Here is a 23,773-nt window from a genome sequence, read left to right as displayed (position 1 = left end):
CCTGGCAGGAAATCCTATTATAATATTTAGGGCATATTTTTTGTTACTAGCAACTATACAGAATCTAATTCTATAGTGTTACAGCTGCAAAAACATATAGATATGGGCTATATCCACTGCTAATCATACACAGAGCACACTCATTGAATTCAATGAATATGGCTACCATAGTTCCATCAATTCAAATGGGTTTGCACTTATGGTGCATTTAGTTGGCTTCAGCTCTCTGTCTTACTTATAATCTGAACATTGCCAGTTGTTCAAACTTTCCTCAGTTCCTTTTTTGTTGTTGCACATTGTAATAAATTGCTGGCACAATTAAGATCATTGGCTATTTTGCTGTAAAGTTGGGCATGCAGCCATCCATGATGCTCAGGTGTGGATTCAGAAGGCATTTTTTATTGATATCTGCATTGTTACAGTAATGGTAGGATGTATGAGTTCCACTATTTCTAGGTGCAACACTGATGCATTATGAAACCAATCTATAATGTTTATTAACAGGAAACTAGATAAGAAGACCATCGGCTCTCTTAGTCCTTACATCTCAAGGGACTCTGAGAGGGCCATCTGCATCAAATTCCACTTTTGTACATGGTTTGTGTCTGAACCAAGATGTTGCCAGTTAAAAGTTCTTTCTGCAGAGCTTTAAAAACCTGTTGGTGGCTCTGACCTGCAGCTGAAAATATATGGAAAAACCAGACCCATAGCATTGGTAAATTTGTACACAGTGTTTAAGTCTTAAAAGGTAAGATGATCAGATGCAAAGGGGCTCCTGCCCATTCAACTGTTGTGGATAAGAAGGAGTTTTAGCAGGGGGGAGAAAAGCTGTAGCTACTGAAATTTTGTCTTCTATGTAACCAAGCTACAGCATCTAGAATCTTCTGATTATGGACACAGACAAAAAATGTGCATCTTTCCCAGCCATGTATTGGATTGCATTCTGAACAAATGCAAACTACAGATCCGTGGTTATGTCTATATGTGAATGCTTTTTGCTCTCAAGCTGCATGGACACAGCCTGTTATATAGCCTTTAGAGTTCACAGAGGCCACTGATGGTTTACACACAGAGAATTCACTTTCCCCCACCTGCCTTTTTTCATTTTCCAAAGGCCTTTCATTCAGTTATCACACAAGAACACACTGCCAGAAGGCACTAGCCTCTCTTGATATCCCCATCTCCTCTTTAGATCCCCATCTTTTAAAGAAAAGAACAGTGTTAAAATAAATGACAGCCAGTTCTTTTCAAGTTTACTAATAAAGCAGATCTCATCAAGCAAGTTGCTTGTATTGGTGGTGTGGGTGGAGGGGAGCTAATGAAGTTAAAGAAAAACATAGAAGCCTGATGGTGACATAGGTTTCTGTGTGTGTGTGTTGCATGTATTATATATATTATAACAAATTATAAACTGAGCAATCCTGGATACAATTGCATGGAGATGGCAGAGGTCTTTAGAAGCACTGATGGGCTGCCGATAGTCAGCTGAAACAAATGGTCCGATAGTGTGATACCTCAGCTCCCAATAACATAGGGCAAATGGCCTTCCAGGAGGAGATATAGATTTTCCTTTGAGATATGGAAAGGGAAATAAATTAAATTATGTTGGAACATAGTTTATAAGAAAAGGAGAGGGAGGGAAAGGAGAAGGGGGGAAATACAGCGAGGTAAAAAGGGGAAAGTGTGTGCGGGGGGGGGAGGGAGGGACACAAAGATAGAAAATCAGTTTTTGCAGGCATTTGCAATTTAATTGATATTTGGCGGCAGGAAGCCAATCAGTATAAGTAAATTGACGTTATAAGATAAAAATAATTGCTTAATGGGATACCTTCCCCCATGGCTGAGGCAGGCCAAATAAATGTAGCCAGGCACACAGAACCAGCGTGATGGCCGTTACTGGTTGCAGCCTGCTGCTGCCTTACTGGCAGGGTTCTGCTCGGGCTGCAGTTTATTTTTATGGCGTCTGCCTCCTCTCCCCGAGAGAAGGCAATGAGCGGTTTCACATTGATTGCCGCTCCAGCCAACGGCGGCCAAGAGAGAGGGCCATAATTAATGACTTTATTTGCCGGAGCACTGCTGAGAACAATTGAGTTTGTTATGGTAACAACTGATGCCAGCTTTCCTAGAGGCTCAGGGGAGGTGTTTTAGTGTGGAGTCCAGCCGCCAGAAGCCGGGCAGTGTACCAGATGATCCACATGCAGCGGGAATGCTTTGGCAGATGAAGTGTCAATAAGCCTGAGTGATTCCACCTTGCGCTGATGGAGCCAGGGGCAAAGCATGAGGAGCTGGGATGAAGCACTGCCTTCTCGGGCACGGACTTCCAAGATTCATTATTATGATTCTTCTTCTTCTTCATATATATATATATATATATATATATATATATATACTGGATGCAGGAGCTAGTCATCGTGGGAGAGCTAGCTCCTCTTGTTCATTAGTCTCCCTGTATATATATTATATCTGGGACAAAGCTACAGTTAAGAAGCTTGAGATGTATTGATACTGCAAGACTTTCAGAGAAACAACACTTTTCCTCCTGCACCCGCACCCCACCCCAATACTGTCTAGTTACTCAGCATCTCTGCTTCCTTGTAGTAACAAGCATAGTGTTTGAAAGGAAAAGGAAGGGACCAAACAGACAAAATCCTTCTGTTGCCCCAAGCAAATTCCTCACTTTGGCCCAAAGCATAGCCCAAAGTGAATGAGTGCATGCCATACGTAAATGTAACATTTGCTATATATGAACTTTCTTTTTTCTCTTTCGAAGGCCATTGCACTCTAAAGCAAAATGTATGCTGAATTCATGCCATGTCTCTTGCCCCCACTATTATTTGCTGTAGTTGGTTCCATGGAGAACTAAATCATGAGAATCATCCAGTCGTTTTCAGACGGCAGGCCAGCTGACATAGACTGGGCAAGCCTGATTTTTCAGTCTTCCTGGTCACCTTCTGTTGGACCATGTGACACAAAATGAACATGTGAACGCACTCCTAGAGTCATTCTATGCTGTGGTCTTCAACTTTGGTTCACCTGCCATTCCCTCTCCTCAACCTCCCCTGCCCTCAGGAACTGTAACTCTGTCACTGGGGCCAAAAAACCTTTAACCGAGAATCATCACCACCCTCATCAAACTATCCAAATTACAATTTTTAAGGATATACTGAGGAAAGCAATGACAGTTGATTAATAATTAAAGTAATATATTTGCAGCACAGATAGGTGTTCAGGGTCTAACTGCACATTACATTCAGATGTGTGTAACCAAACCACAGTGGCCCTTTCTACCTACCCCGTTCCAAGTGCTGCTTTAAATGGGGAAGATGTTGTGCAGAAACTCAGTGGAGAGGGCACTTAACCCTTCGCTCATCTACCATTCTTTGTTCCAAATTCCTATCTCCAGCTACTTTACCTGCAGATGATTTTATACATACAAGTGTTATCTTAGAACTGTGCATTTGGCAAAGCAACAAATTGCCCCACTCCTGAAGTGGCTTTTCCAGAATAAAGTGGAGTAGGGTGGCTGTTGTTATTCAATCACATGCTTGCAAAGTGAAATGTGTCTTTGCATTAATATGCAAATAGCAGCTACTGCAGTGGGTGGGGGAGTAGGCAGGTCTGATAATTATAGAAATTGCAGCTGGTGTGAGGAAAGGAAGTCTAACTCTTTCCTTCTCTGCTCTAGTCTTCAAAAAATTATTCCTTCAAAGCTGCAATTTGCATCAAGAGGGAAATTCTGACTGGCACTTTTAGTTTCTGTTCACGTTTGCTGGCAGCTACTAAATTTCACTTTCACAGCTTGCAGTGGCGTGCGGTAAAATTTTTCATAGTAGAACAGTTGGGGCCAGAGGCACTGGCTTGTGAGGGGGGTCAATGTCACCAGGGGTGGAGGAAGGGGGTGCGGTGGGGATGGGTCACCCAGGGTGTCACCACTGGGGGGGGGGGGTGACAAAATGCCAGGCGGCACTCATTGTGGGGCCTGCAGCGCACCCGAGCCATGTGTCTCTCTTGGGAGTGACGCTGTGGCTTGGGTGCCCACAGGCTCTGCGCTGCCCCAAACAGCCCGCCCGCTGCCTCCCCCTCAGCTGTAGGGCGGCTGAGTGGGAGGATGCAGGCAGACTCCTTGGAGGCCCCACAGTGTGTCCTGCCCTGGCTGGCCCCACCCTGTGGGTGGCTGGCCCCACCCCTAGGCGCAGGGCATGCACACCGCCCCAGGCGCCCGATCGACTTGCTCCACCGCTGCGTGTGATGTTATGATGTCACACACATGCATTGTGCCTCCCTCCTTAAGCCAGGCAGAAGCTTCCTGGGCTTTGCAAAGGAGGTGCCAGGGCTCTGACAGGAGGCTGGAGCCCTCCTTCCTAAAGGTAGATGGGCTTTGGGAAGATGGTAGGATGGATCCTGGACCCATCGGAGCATTGAGCCTCCCTCCCTAAGCTGGGCAAAAGCTTCCTGGGCTCTGGAAAGGAGGCACAAGGGGAACATTTAGGTGAGTAGCCTAGTCCCCTTAGTCCAATGACCACAAGCCACTGACAGCTTGCACATTTAATCAGAAATGAGGTCAGATTTGTTCAGTTGGGAACTTTGAACTCTCAGGGTGGTCCAGCACACAGTGTACTGGGACATATTTTTTGGAGGGAAGGGCATGTGTCTTTCTGAATGGTGGTGTTGCCTACTGACAGGGGAGCATTGCCAGTGGAAGCCTCTACCTGTCCCCTCCTTTGATGGATGGAGCAAGGACCTCCATGGCAGCTGAGCCTGGTGCAGCGAGGTGGAGGGACACCTCTCCCCACCGTGTGCTGGATCAAGGTTTTTAATTGCCGTGCCCCTTGATTAATTAGCCTGGGCAAACAAGGCATGTGTTTATTTCGCAGGCTATTTTGGTAATGGTATGTTAGAGAATGAAAAAGGAAATGCAGGCTGGTCTTTCCTTTCAGCAGTAATTGGTAGTACACATCTTTGCTTTCTCTGCTGCCTCTGTGATCTTTGGCCAATTAGATTTTGCATATTTTTGAAGCACTGCTAAACTTGTGAAATCTGTTGGAACAGAAAAAATGAATATATCAAATAGGTAAAAGGTAACAATACTGTCTTTAAGTCTCTGAAAAACTACTACCTGTGCCCAGCCTTTGTGTTCTATAGTAGCTTCTAAGCACAAAATGTCTTTTTTGGTAAACTTTTAAAAAAATTGCTAGATCTATTAAAACTTTTTTTAAACACACACACACACACACACACATACACACACACACTGCTAGATCTATAATGAATCCAATCCCAGGCCGTAGCCTTTTCAGATGCTTCTGTATACAAATGGTGGGAAATTAAATTCATTGTATTTATTCAGGTAACTACAGTGAATGGAATATTATAGACATGAAAGCAAAAGGAAGGAGTGATGGAAAGAATTTTTATAGTCAGTCTAGTGTGATTTGTGGAGTTTTATTTCCTAGTCATTATGGCTGTGAGACCACAAGTATGCATGAGGTGAAAGACGGGGGTGTGTGTGTGTGGATTCCGAGTTCTTATAAACTTGGACATAAGACAATAGACTTTGGTAGTGATGCTGATCTCTATGTATCTGAGACCAGCAGTGGTCCAAGTATATCTAACAGGTCAAGCTTTGAAATGAAGAAGCAATAAGCCAGTGAAATGGTACTATCACCGAAACATGATTGATCAATTGAATTCTATCAGAGACAGTGGACAGTGAGATTAACTCAGGCCTGATAGGTTCAATGAGTTAAAGCATGATGTTCATTTCAGCTTCATTTCACCAGTCTTTGCTTGTGAAATTGGTCAATCAATAGAGGTTGAAGATCATATATATATATATTGGTGACCATCTTATAGGGAATATAATCTAGTGTTGTCAGCTCCTGACTCCGGCTGCCTTCAGTGGGTAATGGAGACAGAGCTGAGACTCTATCAGTGCCATCAAAATGGTCTGATATCTTCTCCAAATGAAAAGTATTTTTGGATCTCTGATGATTTATCTTTCTTTCTCTCTCCCCAACCTCCCCCCGCTCCTCACTTTGATCTACAGCAAAAGCCCATACCCATCTTGGAGAAATATAGTGATTTCTTTAGAAAATATTTGTGCAATGATCAGCTGCATACACTGCAAAATATAAGGCTTTTTTGTAATATTATCCTTTAGAAGAAAAAACAAAAACAAACAGATAGCACTTAGGAAGCACAAATAGAGCACGTGCAAAGAACTCTCCCAGTGTTTATGATTTTTAAATCACAGCTTTGCTACTTAATAGAAAGTGGCTATACTGCTTGCCAGATAAAGGTGGGAGATTTCAGGACTGCAGTGCACTTTAGCTTGTAAACAAAGCTTCCCAAGTGGTAATTAAACCAAGTGTTTCCTAGTCTCAATTAGAAGAAAATGCAGCAGGAAAAAGAATGGCAGTTTTTGTATCATGCTAATGTCTTGCTTTCACAGTTTTAAAACCTGTAATTAACACCTTTGTTAGCTAACCTGCATCTTCTTATCAGGTGAAATAATTTGGTTATATTATCAGCTAATCAAATTGGAAAGTGTAGGCCTGAGATTTGAAAAACGGCATTTTTCATGAACAAGGGCTACTGACATAGCATTATATCCCATTGTTTCTTTATTTCTTAAATTAGCATTATGAAAACCACTTAGGAAAATAAAAGATACTCTCCTAATGTTGTTTTATATCACTTATTTCATAACATCAGAAAGGAATTCCTTATATCTTACTCCACTTCTTTGTACGGTGGTACCTTGGGTTAAGAACTTAATTTGTTCTGGAGGTCTGTTCTTAACCTGAAACTGTTCTTAACCTGAAGCACCACTTTAGCTAATGGGGCCTGCTGCTGCGCTGCTGCTGCTTGATTTCTGTTCTCATCCTGAAGCAAAGTTCTTAACCCGAGGTAATATTTCTGGGTTAGCAGAGTCTGTAACCTGAAGTGTATGTAACCTGAAGCGTATGTAACCCAAGGTACCACTGTATTTGGCTTTTCCATAATAATAGCAATTTCAAGTGGGGGACAAATATATAAGATTTAAAAATGCATTTCAGCTACTATCTCTCTCCACTTTTGATTTCTTCATGTTTTGTAACTGCATTTCCTCTTAAATAATTGCCTTCTGTTACTATCTAGAATGCTAACTGATAGCCAATGCATCTCAGCAGCTACACTACAGAGTTAGATTTGGCTTCAGCTAGTTCCTTTTATGTGGAGCATAGTGCAGATGACCTCAAAATCGGTGTAGTCAGCAAGTGGGTTTGGGCAGCAGATTGGGATTATGCCCACTGACTGTATCTCCAGGGCTCGTCCAAGATATTTTGCTGCCTGAACTCAAAGACAATATGTACATTCCATATTTTACATTGTAAAAGGAGTATCACTTTTACTGCTAGAAACTTTTCAGGTGTTATGAGTGGCTAGGGCTTGCGGCTCTAGCATACATTTGGGATTTGGTCTGCTCTTTTATATGGTCTAAACTACAGAGCCTAGGGCTTGCCGATCAGAAGGTCAGCGGTTCGAATCCCCATGACGGGGTGAGCTCCCGTTGCTCTTTCCCAGCTCCTGCCAACCTAGCAGTTCAAAAGCACGTCAAGTGCAAATAGATAAATAGGTACCGCTCTAGTGGGAAGGTAAATGGCGCTTCCATGCGCTGCTCTGGTTCTCAAGAAGTGGCTTAGTCATGCTGGCCACATGACCCGGAAGGTGTCTGCGGACAAACGCCGGCTCCTTCGGCCAGTAAAGCGAGATGAGCACCACAACCCCAGAGTCATCCGTGACTGGACTTAACGGTCAGGGGTCCCTTTACCTTTACCTTTATATTAATTATTTGTAAAAGGCAACCTGCCTTGAGACTTAAAGATGATGTGGGATGGACATTGGAATGAATATGACTACAATCCTGTGCACACTGACCTGGGAATAAATCCCATGGAAATCATTGAAATTTCAGGGTTTCTGTGCGGTGACTGTACCAGCAGAGCTGATTCATGTCAGTGAGCCTATGCCTCACTACCACTTAGCCTTGCCTTTTAGCCACATCCAGATAAACTGCAGTGATACCAGTGTTGGGAGGATGGCTCCACCTCACCACACAGACTGCTGCTGCTGTTACGGAGTTGGCCATCTTCCTTATTTTTCTCCATAGTCCAGCCATATTTGAAGGAAGTTAGTATTAGCATAGTTTTAAATAAGCAATGTTACTAAGGGCAAGTTTATGCAACAACCGTGAAGACTTGTGCTCTGCTAGTGGAATTTTCAACTTTTTGTTTTAGAGTATCTTGTATTTATATCATGTAATGAATTGCTTTTGCAACTTTACACCTGCTGCTGCTGCTGCTGCTGTTGTTTTGCAAGTACACTCTGCAGCAAGTCATTGATGCAATAATAGTGCTTTAGGGCTTATCCTAACTTACCTTTCCTCTGCTCTTTCCAGGCACAATCTGTACTCCATGTACAGGCTCCATGTTGGAGTGCCCGTCCTTTTTTGTTTTGCTGCAGAGCTTTTCCCACGAAAACCTGCTCTCTAAAGCTGAATTGTAGGAAACGGCAATCCACAGAAGACTATAACAGCTGTTCACTCTGATTCAGCTTTAAAGAGCAGGTTTTCTTGGGGAAGCTCAGACACAGAGCTTTAAAATATGGACCTTTGTCTGGAAAGAGATAGGGATAAAGTAAATATAGATAAGCCCCAAGTTGTGGATTTATACTGGATCATTCACACATTGTTCCACTTTATTAGTTCCGCAGTGGTTCCCCAGTGTTGCTACATTATTGCCAGCTGGAGGGGTGCTCTTACACTACAGCACAACAAAAGCAGAAGAATGCCCCCCCCCCCGCTGAACATTTGTGTTATAACAAATTACAAGATTTTAGCAAGTAACTATGGGGCATGTATCTATTGCAAATGAAGCAGTGTGACTGCCCCCCAACTTTCTGTAGGAACAAACAGCGTTGAAAGTGTGATCACATATAGCATCAACAATAATATAGTAAGCCCAAATAGAAGAAGAAGAAGAGTTTGGATTTGATATACCGCTTTATCACTACCCTAAGGAGTCTCAAAGTGGCTAACATTCTCTTTTCCCTTCCTCCCCCACAACAAACACTCTGTGAGGTGAGTGGGGCTGAGAGACTTCAGAGAAGTGTGACTAGCCCAAGGTCACCCAGCAGCTGCATGTGGAGGAGCAGGGAATTGAACCTGGTTCACCAGATTACGAGACTACCACTCTTAACCACTACACCACACTGGCTCTCTGATCATAATAATGATGCATACTCAGTAAAAACTGGTGGGTCCCTCTCCTTGGCTTCAAAAACAGTTTGCCCTGCAGCTGTAAAGCTCCTTTGCTTTACTGGTTCTTTGGATCAAGGCCTGTGTTTACTGAAAAGTAAATCTCCCTGAGTTTAATGGGAGCTTACTCCTAAATAAATCTACCTATGAGTATAGCACTAGTGCTATTGCCATGGAAGCATGCTTTTCCTAAGTGATGGAATGACTGGATGAAGAATTCCTTTACCGCTCCCTGGAGCATATTTATAATTTAAACTGTTAGAAGTCTGCCAACAGTATTTTTAATTATCAGAGATGTTCTGGTGTAGTCAAACAATGTCTGATGGTAATGGTAATTATCTCACATTTATGTGAGTGTTGAAATGAATTACCATGGGAATTGAAAATTTGACAAATTCCCAGCATTCGTGATTGTCAAATTCAAATCTGAATTGTCACAAATTGCTCCAAATAGTACAGAACTTTGATTTTTGTTACAAAATTCGTGTTTTGGTTGCAAAACCCAGTTTTTGAGTTCCTGAAACTTCAGGTTTTGTGAATATAAAAATTTAGCATTAATTATTTTAATTATTTATAGTGTTATTTCAAATTTAACATTGAATTAATTTCAGGCTTAAGTCTGTATACTTACAGTAGGCCCTAAAACTCCTTTGAATGTTCATTTTTCGTTATACCTGAAGTACTTATAAGAACAGGGTTATTAATAGCTTATTGAAACCTTCCTAAGGAAATGTAACAAGCTTTAAAAGCACATCACAGTAATGCCTAGCAGTTTCCTTCGTGTCAGATGATAACTTATTAAACTGCCATCCTTTTATATTAAGTCAAAATTAATATTACTATTCCTGACTAAAATTTAAAAACTGTGTACAGGTGCATGACTGTGCACATGTTTGTGGGTATCTATAGCAGTTGGTGTGGAAGGTAAAGTTTGCAAAAATAGGCACAGTCTGAAACTGGTCAGCAATGTGACACTAAGCATGTGATCAGCACTTGTGTGCTTGTTCTTTGCTTGGTGACCCTCAACTTACATGGGGGCTATGTTCCAGGTAGGGCATAAAGCCAGAATTGTATAAAGTCAAAATATATTGGGTGCAATGGCAGGTGGGTTTGCCAACATTCCCCCCACAGAGATCTGCTCTCCCCCCCCCTTTTGCAAGGCACATAAAGCTGACTGAGTACAAGTAAAAAGCACGTAAGTTGTGAGTTAGCTGTAGCAGCTAGACCTCCAACTGTGAATCTGGACTGCAGCATGGAAAGATAAGAAATTTTAACCCTTTGTTCCTACTTCAGTCATGATCCATATTTGGGCTTCCATGGCTGCTACTTATAAGGGGGGGGGTGTCATTAGTATCAGTGTCAGCTTTTTTCCTAGGGAAATTGGCAGCTGAGGACAAAGGAGGATCAGTATCAAGAGGACTGTAGTTAAATCTAATCCCCGCCCCCCCCCATTGAAACACCATGATCTGAAACCAGAACTGGTCCTTTCATGATAAAAAAGCGTGCAAGAGCCAGTCACATATTTAATTGCATGTCTAATTTGGCCATAAGGAAATAGTTCTGTCTCTCTATTTCTTTACCCGCTTACCTAGTTAATACATGTGTAAAAAACAGAACAAAGTGTTGGTGGGGTCTATTCAGAGAGATGAAAAGCAGAATTATTCCCAAAATGGCACCTGTCAAATGAAACTGAATTAAAGAATTAATTAGGAAATATCTCACTTTGAGAAGGCCATGTGTACTCTCAAAGCAATTTGTATAACTGGATTGAATTGAAAGAATGCAGGGAACAAGTGAAATACCCCCACAAAGGCAAATCAACTATTTCCCTAGATTTGAGCAACACGTGTGTGACCATTAATAATACCTTGCATTTGTTTTTTTGGAGCTGAGACAAGCATTTTGAAAGGGGTTGGAAACCTGTGGCTCTAGGGCTTCATAAAACCTTTTTTATGGAAGTGGCAAGGAGGGGGAAGGGGAGGTATGCAAGGGGAGTTGCCAATAGAAGGGCTCCACCCCCAGCCTTTGTCTCCAGCCCTGTCCACTTTTTGGTCCCAGTCCTGCCATTGTGTAGTTCCCAACAGCTTACTTCTGAGGGAATGCAGCAGGGGAAAAATAAACCATTGTCCACCTTTGGGTTTGAGAGCTGGAGAGGTTGACTGACTATTTTTGTAAGCTATTTCTGATAAATCTACTATGGAAATTGCAGCCACATCTGAGAAATCTGGTGAAATACCTTTATTATGGAGGGTGTGTGGTCTGACTGATAGTACACTTGGAGCTACAGCTCAGACATTGAAACTCCTATTGCCTAGATGTGAATTCTGTTCCCTGTCCCAATTCCAGTTACTTTTTGCTTAGAACAACAACAACATACCCTTTTACACAAAACCCATTAACTCGAAAACTTGGTTCTTGCTGCCTTATTATGGCATTGAGTCCCATTACACAGACAAATAATAATAATTCGGTGGTGTGACCTCCCCCCCCCCCCAGTACTGCTCGCAGGATGCTTTCCATTCCACTATTTTCTATACAATGTTACTCCATCTAGTTCAATGAATGCATGGAAAATAATAAAAAGGAGACTGACTACCAGGTCCTGCAGGCTTGCCGTTTGATCATTCCTACGTTGTTCAGTCAGCAATAGAACTGTTAATTCTAGGTAATTAATCAGTCAATGTATTTAGCCCTCAGAATTATTTTCATCCGGCCTACTCAAATTTAGTAGATTTCAGTGGTACATACTTCTAAGAAAACATGTATAAGATTGCAGCCTTTGGGCACCTTTCCTCATGATTACACCTGTGAAAAATATGCCTGAACACTATTCTTTCTAAATGGAGATATCTACAAATACATAAATACAAAATCATTGCATCTGATGAAATGCTTCCCCCCACCCATGAACATCCTATTGCTGCAGACAAGAGTTTATTTACCTTTCCAAAAAAAGCAGTGATTTACTCCCACATTAATTCAGCAATAAAGTAGTTGATTTCTGTGCTGTCTGCACTACTGTTTCAGTGACAAATAAACTACTGCTGTTCCTCTTTGCTTTGCCCATATAGCTGAGAAGCAAGATGTTGGCCATCCCATAATCCTATTCAGTAAACAAGAGAGCCTTTTAAAAGGATACTCTACCCATCTCTTTCTGCCCAGGAAGACAGGAGTAGTTGCTGAAGTGTCCACACCATCTATTAGCATTTCAGGGGAAACTGGAAGAAATTATCGCTGAATCTTCTAGCAATAATTTAACAACTGCTAGGCAGACACATGCAGTAGTGGCAATCCTACAAATATATTCAACAGTCAATCAGTGGTAAAGTGCTAGGCTGTCAGAATGCCTCCAATGTTTTGGCTTCTTCATATTTAATTTCTTTTTCTTCGATTCTTAAAGATAGTGTTTAGAAGCTAAAGCAAACCAATATACTGGAAGCAACCAATTGCAATGAGAGAAGACTAACAATTTGGATTATAGGACCATGCATGGAAGCGGGCCTATAATCCACTCTGTTGACAAGACCAACCTGTGCATACTGGTTCACTAAGGAATTGTGGCTGGGGTTGTGGTTTTTAAAAAATAAACAGACCCCTGTCCCTTATCCTGTGCTTTAAAGAACATTTTGAAACACAGACATTTACAGTGTAATCCTAAACTTGTCTACTCAGAAGTAAGTTCTGCTGAATGCAGAGGGGCTTACTCCCAGATAAAGTGGGGTTAGGAGTGCAGCATTAGCCATGCCAGGAACAGCTCCCACAAATACATATATATATGGCAGGTTGCTGTTATAGACACAGGGGCAAGGGCAGAAAGTAGTGGCAGGTGAATTTGTGGTATTGCTGCAAATGGCTTGGAAGCAAATGTAGCAGCAATTTGTTCTGACATCATTAATCCATTGCCATGAGATGATGGCTACTGGTTTAGATGGCTTTAAAAGGGAATTAATACATTTTAATGAAGGGTAAATCTGCCAATGGCTACAAGCCAGGATGGCTATGTGGAACCTCCTGGATCAGAGACAGTACTGTATTATTTTTCCACTTTTACTTTAAAGAACTCAGAGAAGCTCATATGTGGCACACAGGGTATCTTTCATGCAAGCTAATCAGGTAGTCAGGCCTGATCGGGTTCAGCAGTAGAACTGCATCATGTACCTTCTGGTCATATCCCAGGCCTGAGGCTGTTTCAGCTTCATGGAATCATAGAGTTGTAGGGTTGGAAGGGACCAGAAGGGTCATCTAGTCCAACTCCCCTTCAATGCAGGAATAAATGAGTAAAGATAATTTGCTCAAACTTCAACTCACATTAATAATGCATTCTGTATGTGTATAACTTTAGGTAATTGATGAGTGTGCTCCATGAAAGTAACTGAAGGTGCAATGGATTTCAGTAAAGTAGAAGCAGAATCTTTTTGTTTCCATTTCGCCAGAAAAATGTAAATGCATGACTTTTAAAGCCCAACTGCAAATAATATTGGTTTAACCTGGAATTTTAAAACAAGCATTTCCATGCTCTGTTACCTGGTCGTTTGGTAACATGCAGCTTCCTACCAGACTTTTAATTTTATAAGCTATGGTTGATTAAACCCAGCACTCGTTCTGCTAGACATGATATAATTTGGGAATGTGGGAAAAAGATAATCTGCTTTTTATATATTTGCACTTTTCCGCCCTCTGTATGCCATAATGTAATTCTTACACAAGTTCAAGCTTCCCTCAGTGCAAGTACCTGAACAAATTACCTTTTTGTCTCAAGCTAGCATGGTGAAAACTGAACAGAAGTAAAAACAATAGTTATTATTGGTGTGTACCATCAGTATCATGCCCACATGTACAAGATCACCACAGAATCCACAGATTGTTTTGTGCCGTTGGACAAAATTTGAACATTGTGATTATGTTGCCTGGATGTTTGAACAAGGTCCATTTATTATACCTTAGATCAGGTGTAGCCAACTTCTGTATTTTCAGGGGCTACTCTATTCTTCAAACCAGGAGGAGATGTGGCCAGATCAATCAGTTTTGCATTCATACCTTAGATATTTATCTCTTTCTTAAATTGAAGCAACAATGCTTCATTAATTTTCAAATGAAGACCAATATATGGCAAGAAAGAAATATTCACCACCACCCATACCACATTTTAGCATTCTGGGGGAAATTGCAGTAAATATTTTTCACTGAAAAGAGCCCAGGTTGGGTATATGACTATATATAACTATGTTATACTAACCATGCAGTACTATAGTTTTACTACAAAAGCAGAGCATTGTGCATTTTGGTGATTTTTGATGGATCTAGATTTTCATGCTGTTGGCTTCTATTACATATAATTAAGTATCTTCTATGATCAGCTATCCAGCTGCTGTATCATCTTAAAGCAATTCCCCATAAACTCTTCAAGGATTAATTTATCTTCTGAATGTAAATACATAGATGTAAGCAAAGGTAACAGGAAAATTAAACAAGATACATTTTAAAATTGAAGCTGCCTATATTTGTATTATTTTATGTTATGCTGTTAAAAAAACAAGAGAAAAAGAAATTGTGATTATCACTGTAATAGCTATATATCTGTTTCTGTATTTTTTTACCTCTTGGAAAGGCATTCAGGAGTCTCCAGTACCAAATGGCCATTCTCTTCCGGGTAGAGACTTCCTCCGGAAACAAATGCGGGGAGATCTTTTCACCCAGCAGCAGCTAGAAGTGTTGGATCGAGTCTTTGAAAGACAGCATTATTCTGATATCTTCACAACAACTGAACCCATCAAACCAGAGCAGGTAATATTTGGAGCTGAAACTAATCTGCCTGAGTTTTGTCTCCATATCTACTTCTAGTTCATCAACTCTTGTTTTGTATCTAGTCTTTCAATTTTGACATTTAATATTTGGGACTGAATTTGATACTCTTCAGTATCGGATAAACTGTATCTGATAGTTGTTGGCATCCGTCTGTCTTAAGACAATGGAGTGAGTCTCTGCAGGTGAAGTCAAACCACTACGTTAGCAGCACTGAAGTGACTTCCCTGGGGCACAAGGTTGGGCAATGTGTATGGAGGTCCTGGGTTGCCCAGATGATGTGGTCCCAAAAAAAGAGAAAAGCATCATGTTTGACACCAGCTTGGCTGCAGGAGTTGCCAGAAAGAGGCGTGCAACACACCATCCAATCTTCTTAGGGATTCCACTCTGGATTTGTATATAGAGTTTACACCTTAGCTTTTTCTTCCCCATAAGATGTATCACAAGGCAGTGGAGGTTTAAGATCAGAGTTTCCCTTCTCCTAAATTGGCTACCTTCCAAGGTTGGTGAGCCCCATCTGCACCTCACTTCCCTCTATAGCACGTGCAGAAACTGCCTGCTTGATGGTTGGATTCATTATTAGTCTCGCCTGCTCAATCTGCTGGAGTCTGTCTTCACATTTTTTTTGAAAAAAACATTATTAAATTTTTATACTGCCATTCATCCAAAGATCACATGGTGTTTTACAATATAAAAACACAAAAATACACAGCATAACAACAAACAAAAACAATACTCCACTTTTTGAAATGCCACAGATTGTTTAATTAGCCAAAGGTCTGGGAGAAGAGGAATGTTTTTGCCTGGTGGCTGAAAATATACAGCGGTACCTCGGTTTTCTAACGTAATCCATTCCATAAGACTCTTTGAGATCTGAAACGTTAAAAAACCAAAAACTCAGTATGGAAGCCTCAAAACAGAAAACTCAATATGGAAGCTATGTTTTTGGTTTGACTTCTGAAGTGCGTTCAAAAACCAAAGGATTTACCTCCAAGTTTATGGCATTCAAAAACCAAAATGTTCAGCAACGGAGAGGTTCGAAAACTGAGGTACCACTGTATAACAAAGGTACCGCATGAGCCTCCCTGAGGAGAGCATTCCACAAGCAGTGAGCCACTGCAGAAAATACCTGTTCTTATGTTGCCACCACCCTCCAGACTTTTTGCCTCAGATGATTGCATGGTCTGGTCAGGAAGAGATGGTCCATGAGGTATTGTGGTCCTTGAAGTATTGCGGACCTGAGCATTTTAAGGTTTTATAGGTCAAAACCAGCACTTTGAATTGGGCCTAAAACCTAATTGGCAGCTGGTGCAGTTGGGCCAGGATTGGTGTTATACGTTCAAATATCTTGTCCCAGTGAGCAACCAAGCCACTTAAGTTTCTGAACAGTCTTCAGAGGCAGCCCCATGTATAATACATTGCAGTAATCTAACCTAGAGGTTACCAGAGCATAGACAACAGAAGTTAGGTTGTCCCTGTCCAGATAGTTGTTCAGCTGGACCACCAGCCAAAGCACTCTGTGCCACCACGGCTACCTGAGCCTCAAGCGAAAACAGAAGTACCCCCAAGCTGTGTACCCACTCCTTCAGAGGGAGTGTGACCTTATCAAGAGCAGGCAACCTCCCTTCCATCCAGTCTAGGAAACCACCCACTAACAGTGCCTCCATCTTATCTGGACTGGCTCTCATCCAGTCCCTTACTGAAAGGCAAGACAATGGTCCAGCACACCCTACTGCCCCCCCCTGCTGATGTAAATTGCACCACACTCAAAAGTTCCATGGAACTTATTCGCAGGTGAGTATAAGATTGCAGCTTTTACATATTTTTACTTATCCCTAGGCTAAGGGGGTGATTTAATTCTGCCTGAATTATGCCCTGAGTAATTCCTCATCATGTGCTGAGATATAGTATGAAAACTGCAGGATGAAGCAGATGTTTTGGCTGATGCTCTAAAAATGGAAAGTATACATTGACATAAAATTCCTAGAGTGACAGTTCTGATTATCATTACAGAGAAATTATCATCCTCATATTAAGGAGAAAAGGTTTCTGCTTAATTTATGGGTTTGCACTGAATATAAATCTAATGTATTTGTACAGAAGCTGAAAACATTCACACAATAGTATGCTTCATGGAAATATTAAGCGAATAAGTGCTCTGGTTTTTGCACGTGTGTGAAACAGTAAAGAGTGAAATGCTTTTGTGTACCATTAGGTGGAGTTCACTTTGCCATTGTTGTTGGTGGTGATACTTTGTTAAGACTAGCACAGCAGAAGCCCAGATCTCAGGGTGTTTTATTTTTATAAGAAATACACAAAGTTGCCTTCTTTATCAGGTCTTCTTTAACCCATCAACTTCAGAGTATTGAACTGAATTTAGAGGAAGCAACATTTTGAGAAAAGGCACTGTAATAATTGTTTTATTGCGTATTTCAGACAACTTTTTAAAAAGTTAAGTGGAAGTAGTGTCTACAAGGCATATTAAATGATCACTAGGAACCTCACATAGACCTAGTGAACACTGCAGCACACATCTGTTGAACAAAATCTGATAACAACAACTCATTTATTTTTCGCACAAGAACAACAACTCATTTATTTTTCGCACAAAAAATGTGCGGTTCTATTGGCCCAAGGGCTGCATTAACCTTTGGCCAACAATTCTGGGGAGTAAATTCCAGTGCTGCATGTGACCAGAAGTGTGTGTGGTCATTGCATGCACCATATGTACTTACAGGACATATAGAGCTCCTTTTGCAGCTCAGCTGTGGAAGGGAGTTGTTGCGCCTCTGTGCTCATGAAATTACCATTCTGGTGTCTAGAGAGGGGGCAATTTGCATCTCCATCTGACCCTTGGGCTGGGATTTAAGTAGGAAGTGATCTTACTATGGGGGATATAAGAAGTGGGTTCGCCCCAGTACCAATATGCTCTTAATCTTGTACATAAGTGAGCTGGAGTTGGGGTGAGCAGTGAGGTGACCAAAATTTCTTATGACACCAGAACATTCAAGGTGGTCATTTTGTTGTTATTGGTTGAGAAAATGTTTAGAATCCTCTTTTAAACAATTGTCTGTGTCTGCTGTTAGCTTTGACAGTACTGATCACTGGGTGGCGGTAGTGGTAGTATGATTTCAGATAGCTGTTCCCCCTTCTGTTGATTAATGCTGCTAAAGCTGATGGAAGCACCATTTTGTTTGGTGGAAGAAATCTCTTGTACAGCAGCATGCAAATGTATACGTATGGGGCCAAAAATGGGAAAGACTGAAAAATCCTAAGGAAATTAGAAATGGTATGAGAGAGAGAAATACCAAAAGGCTCCTGCTGTTTTCCACAAGCATTGGATTGGTTTGGGAATTTCCCATAGATATTTGCTCCTATAGCTTACACAACAGTTATACAGTCTTATTTACCTGAATGCTTTGGAGTAATAAATAGATTTGAAATAACATTCATAATAAACTTGATATATCTACCTTTGACATGTGAGGATATTTGGTTTTAATATTGGGTCCCATTATGCCTACCCTAGTGGTGAGAAGTTCCATGGGTGCATTGTTTACCTGGGCCTTGTTTCCTTTGGAAATCTCACTGGGAGGCTTATGGCATTTGTAATAGTTGAGTTTATTTACAAATACAAAGGCTGAGCATAGGTGAAAGCACAGTTTAAACACTGCAACAGACAGCCAAATCCACTACCCCACACCAGATCTCCACAAAGAGGCAGTTCTTCCCAAAAGGCACTTTCCAGAGCCAAAAAATCAGCTGTCCCCTCTTAGTAGTCTGTCTTCCTTTCCAACCTAAACTGCATGGTCTATATTATTTCTTTTCATATTCAGACTTCAGTTACATCATCCTTACATAGAAATGGGGAAAAGAAAAGTAGAGGAAGGAAAGTGCCCCTTTCAGGACTTTTCAGATATATTCTAGAAAGCACCCGCGGGCCATTTAGCCAGTAATCTCGCTAACAAGAGTATATATAGATCTCGCTAACTGACCAACTTTAATCAATCCTGGCTCAGTTAATCTACTCCTGATGAAACCCCCAATCTTAGCAATAATACTTTATTTCAATAAGTAATATTTGATTAACAGTGTTTGATATTTAGAACTCACCAAGGGGCTCAGGATGGCATTCAAGATTCCATTCTCTCCTGTTTTATCCCCACAACAATCCTGTAGGTTAGGCTGAGACCTAGTGACTTGGGATTGCCCAGTGAACGTCACAGCTGAGTGAGGACTTGAACCTTGGTCTCCCCAATCCTATCCAGACACACTAACTGCTATACCACATTGACACTCTTCGCATATTACATTCAAATGGTATTCATAAACTGACAGCTTTTGTCAGTTTACAGCTTGTGAGAACAGATATTTGACACTGGCCAAATACAAACAACAAGAGTTGCTAACAAGTCTAAAGACCCAGAATTTTGAGATAAAATTTCTCTTTTTTTAAAAAATGTATTTTTATTAAAGATTTCTTGGTTTACAAAAGTATGTGCAGTGTCTCTTTTTTCAAGTTACATTTTCTACAGATCAGTTTCATTTGTTGAGGTGTTAGTGTTGCATTAGGAAGAATAACGGGGAAAGAGGGGGGAGTGCTGAGTGGGGGTGGGGTCGTAAAATTTCTCTTTTGAAACTCAAAATTCAAATTCAGAATTCCACATTCAGAATTTGCATACATAGTAATACTGGGAAGTTGTAAGGTAAAGGTAAAGGTACCCCTGCCCGTACGGGCCAGTCTTGACAGACTCTGGGGTTGTGCGCCCATCTCGCTTAAGAGGCCAGGGGCCAGCGCTGTCCGGAGACACTTCCGGGTCACGTGGCCAGCGTGACATCGATGCTCTGGCGAGCCAGAGCCGCACACGGAAACGCCGTTTACCTTCCCGCTAGTAAGCGGTCCCTATTTATCTACTTGCACTTGGGGGTGCTTTCAAACTGCTAGGTTGGCAGGCGCTGGGACCGAGCAACGGGAGCGCACCCCGCCGTGGGGATTCGAACCACCGACCTTTCAATCGGCAAGCCCTAGGCGCTGAGGCTTTTACCCACAGCGCCACCCGCGTCCCACTGGGAAGTTGAGCTTACTGTAAAGAAGAACGCTGTTATAGATGTAGGCAGTGCTCCCCCCCCCCCCCGGGAACACTCAAGGGTACGCAGTACTGGCACCTCTTTTTGTTGTTGTTAAAAAGTGTGGCACTTACTATAACAACTTCATGGTGAGTACCAGCACCTGTTTTTCTAGAAAAAGAATGTTTTTGTTTGTGGGACCAAAAGTACAAAAGTAACTATTGCACTGAAACTTGTAACGTAGGAAGGAGAAATAAACTGTTTTACGAGGCAGATACAAATGACTTTCAGATCTGTAGATCTACCTGTGCTTGGCAGGGGAACAGATATATCTATTATTTCCCTTGCAAAATTTTTAATTTTACCCATGGCTTATATGTGTCTTCCTGTGAATGAAAATGTAGGATGCATCCCATTTTGTTTTCAAATGATTAGCCTTAACTTTGCCTCCAGACCGAAAGCTAACAATAAAGGAAAGTGCAAATAGAACTAGAGGGTTTTTTTGGTTTTTTTACACACATTTGTAACAGTTTAGTCACTAATTCGTGTCTCTTTCAAGTAAATAATACCTTTGGGTCTGTCAGTAGTTATCTTGGGAGGGGGGGAGGAGGAGCAACTTCTAAATCCAGCACGAGAAAGCACATCAGCAGCAGAGAAAACCTTCCCATATTTACTCTCAGTAGACTATTAAACAGCACAAGGCTATTAATTTGGATTTTGAGTCTTCACTAAAGCCCATACAAGTGCACAGTTGTCGAATGGAGTTCATTTTAATTTCCTTTCAATCACAGTAAATTATTCAGGTGATAAATCAGCTGGGGCAACCTCCTGGCTGTAATAGAAACCCTAATTCCTGGCTAATTATCCAGCCCATTGCTGCCAACAGATCAATACCGCTACAAAATGGAAAGGGCTAAGGCCCTGCAATGGGCAGAGTGTCAGAAAGACAGCTGGGAACAGTGACATGTGTATGACCCCCCTCAGAGTTCAAAGGTCAGGGGAGGTTAAACTGCTATGCTGTCTCCACCCCCCCTTTAAGGAATGCATCCTCTGCTAGTTGTTAATTTAATCCAGAATTGACAATATTTTCTTTAATTTTGGCACAGTTTTACAGAAATCTACAGCTGGTGAACCCACATTGTTGGATTTCTCCTGACTAGCTATATGCTTCTAACATGCTAATCTACTAGAATGTTCATGTATATTTCAGATAGCACTTGCTGGGCATTGTGTGCAGTGGAATTTGGTTGGCTTCTACAGTGTATGTGAGTGTGTGGAGTGCAATACTTAGTAAGCTTCATAGTCTAGTACAGTAGTACCTCAGGTTAAGTACTTAATTCGTTCCGGAGGTCCGTACTTAACCTGAAACTGTTCTTAACCTGAAGCACCACTTTAACTAATGGGGCCTCCTGCTGCCGCTGTGCCGCCGGAGCACAATTTCTGTTCTCATCCTGAAGCAAAGTTCTTAACCTGAAGCACTATTTCTGGGTTAGCGGAGTCTGTAACCTGAACCGTATGTAACCTGAAGCATATGTAACCTTAGGTATCACTGTATACAGATAAATGCATGTAACCCATGCCAAATAACTCAGGTCTTCTGATGATGTCATTCATTTTATTTATGATATCTAGCCAAAAGCACTTTTCTTCATCATCATCATAATAATAATAATAATTAATAGTAGTAGTAGTAGTATTTTGATTAGTGGCAATATAGGAGAGTATCTCCATTTAGCATTGTTCTCCCTATACCACATAAATTCTTGGAGTTAATTTTATATCTTCCTTTGATGGCAGAGATAATATCAGAACTGGATAGGATAATCATTTTTCTTGTCCAAGCCAGGAAATTTCAGATCTTTTTTTTGGAAAAAACCCCAAAATATTCCTTCACAGCAGGAGTTTGGACTAGATGATGCTTGTGATCCCTTCCAACTCTTAACAATTCTATGATTCTTCCACCAATTTCCATGTAGCATTTGACTTGTCTTACTGATTCAAATAATATAGAGCTATCTGTTCCAGTGGCTATCTGCTTCTAGTTGTCTGGAGCTTTTGGAATAACCCTTTGAAAGCTGGAGCATCCTAGGTACTTAAGACTCTTTTGGTCCATTCTAACCCTATCATACTGATGTTAAAATAGTTGTGAACAGTATCCAACCAGAGGCATCAGCTTTTCAGAATGATTGAGGGAGCCTGATGTGACATTGCAAGGAGCCAGGCAGCAGAACTGAATGCCCTCTGATCATTGAAGGGGCCCGGCCCCCTAAAAAAAGTTGGGGATCCGAAAGTGCTTCAGCCCTTAGGACCTGGCGCCTATGTATCCAGCTAACTTGACCTCTCAGCACAAGGACTTCTGCTTGCACAACGGAATTTCCCTTCCTCCCCCAGCACTCCCTCTAAATCTGTTATGTGCCCCGCCAAACCCCCAGAGCAGATTTGTTGGGGGCATGAGGCACATACCTTTCAGTACCTGCTACACAAGCCCTTGAGTACAACGTTGCTAACTGGGATTTTGTGCAATGTTCAGCTTCATGGACCACACACAAGATCAGGTTGTACCAGCATCAGAGGCCCACTTTGCATAACCAAAGAAAGCCACTTCTGACCTTGGGAGGAGGTGGTGTTGCGGGCTTCACGCCCCCAACACTCACACGGAGGCTGGCTCCCAGCCCCGTGCGATCAGGGAATCCTCTGTCGCGTCATCCCCCTGGCCAGCCAATCGGCTGGCTCTGGGGGTGTGGCTTGCTGCATTTAAGGCGTCCTCTTTGCCGCCGATCAGCTGGATCAGCCACACAACATGTTTGGTTCACAACAAACAGGAGGCACATTTCACATAACAGCAGAAACAACCATTCTTTTAACTGGCCTTTTGCCTGTGAAAATTGTGATTTACAGCCAATTTAATTGTTTTGGTTGCATTTCCTATGCAGGGATTACAGTTGTATAAATAGCCTGTGAATGGTCCCTTTTAAGCATGAAAGCTGAAGCCTTCAAGGGATCTTATGCCCCCCCCATTTCTGACAAGCTGCTTTTGTGTGTGTGTGTGTGTGTGTGTGTGCAGTTTTCTTGGAGGACTGTATAAAAATTTCCTACACATTGTAGCATGTTGCAGCATGTCATGTTGGGTGGCATCAGTCATATTGTGTTATGTTATGTGACAGAACATAACGCAGCATGATTGATGCAGCCTGGCATGTTGCATGACAATTGGATTATGGTAGCTGAGAAGTATTATGAAAAGAATACCTGCTGGACCCATGTATGCAGCTAACAGGGTTTGCTTTTGAAAGGGTCTCTACATTTGTGAAACTGTTTAGACCTCCGTTGTGAACTTAGAAGCAGTTGTGTGCTCTCCACAACCTTAACAGCACGATCCCTAAGACATGCCATTTCAGCAGACAAGCTCTTAGCATGGGGTGTCCTCTAATAACAGCCTAAGCAAGTCCAACATCACAGGACGTGAAGAGTCATCTGCAGTGTAGTCAAATGTGCTGGATCAGATGTGCTTCAATATTTCATTCAACACATTCTTATTTGTTTGCCTTCTTAGTAGCTTCTTATTCATGGATTCTTTCAGCAAATGCTTCTTGTCCTGGGTTTTTT

At 41.7% G+C, this 23,773-nt stretch overlaps 1 protein-coding gene across 6 annotated transcripts in view; it reads left to right on the top strand.

Annotated features, from left to right (window-relative positions):
- PAX5 (paired box 5) overlaps window positions 1–23,773 on the top strand; it is a 215,839-nt gene that overhangs the window by 73,638 nt on the left and 118,428 nt on the right. For all 6 annotated transcript variants that reach the window (XM_053372046.1, XM_053372049.1, XM_053372050.1 and 3 more), the window contains exon 6: window positions 14,907–15,082. In XM_053372046.1, the coding sequence (XP_053228021.1) occupies window positions 14,907–15,082 (176 nt within the window). The remainder of the gene's footprint in view (window positions 1–14,906; window positions 15,083–23,773) is intronic.

This window comes from Podarcis raffonei, chromosome 17 (genome assembly GCF_027172205.1).
Source record: "Podarcis raffonei isolate rPodRaf1 chromosome 17, rPodRaf1.pri, whole genome shotgun sequence".
Taxonomy (NCBI): domain Eukaryota; kingdom Metazoa; phylum Chordata; class Lepidosauria; order Squamata; family Lacertidae; genus Podarcis; species Podarcis raffonei.
The sequence above is the reverse complement of the archived record's forward strand: the minus strand, read 5'-3'. Positions and strand labels throughout refer to the sequence as shown.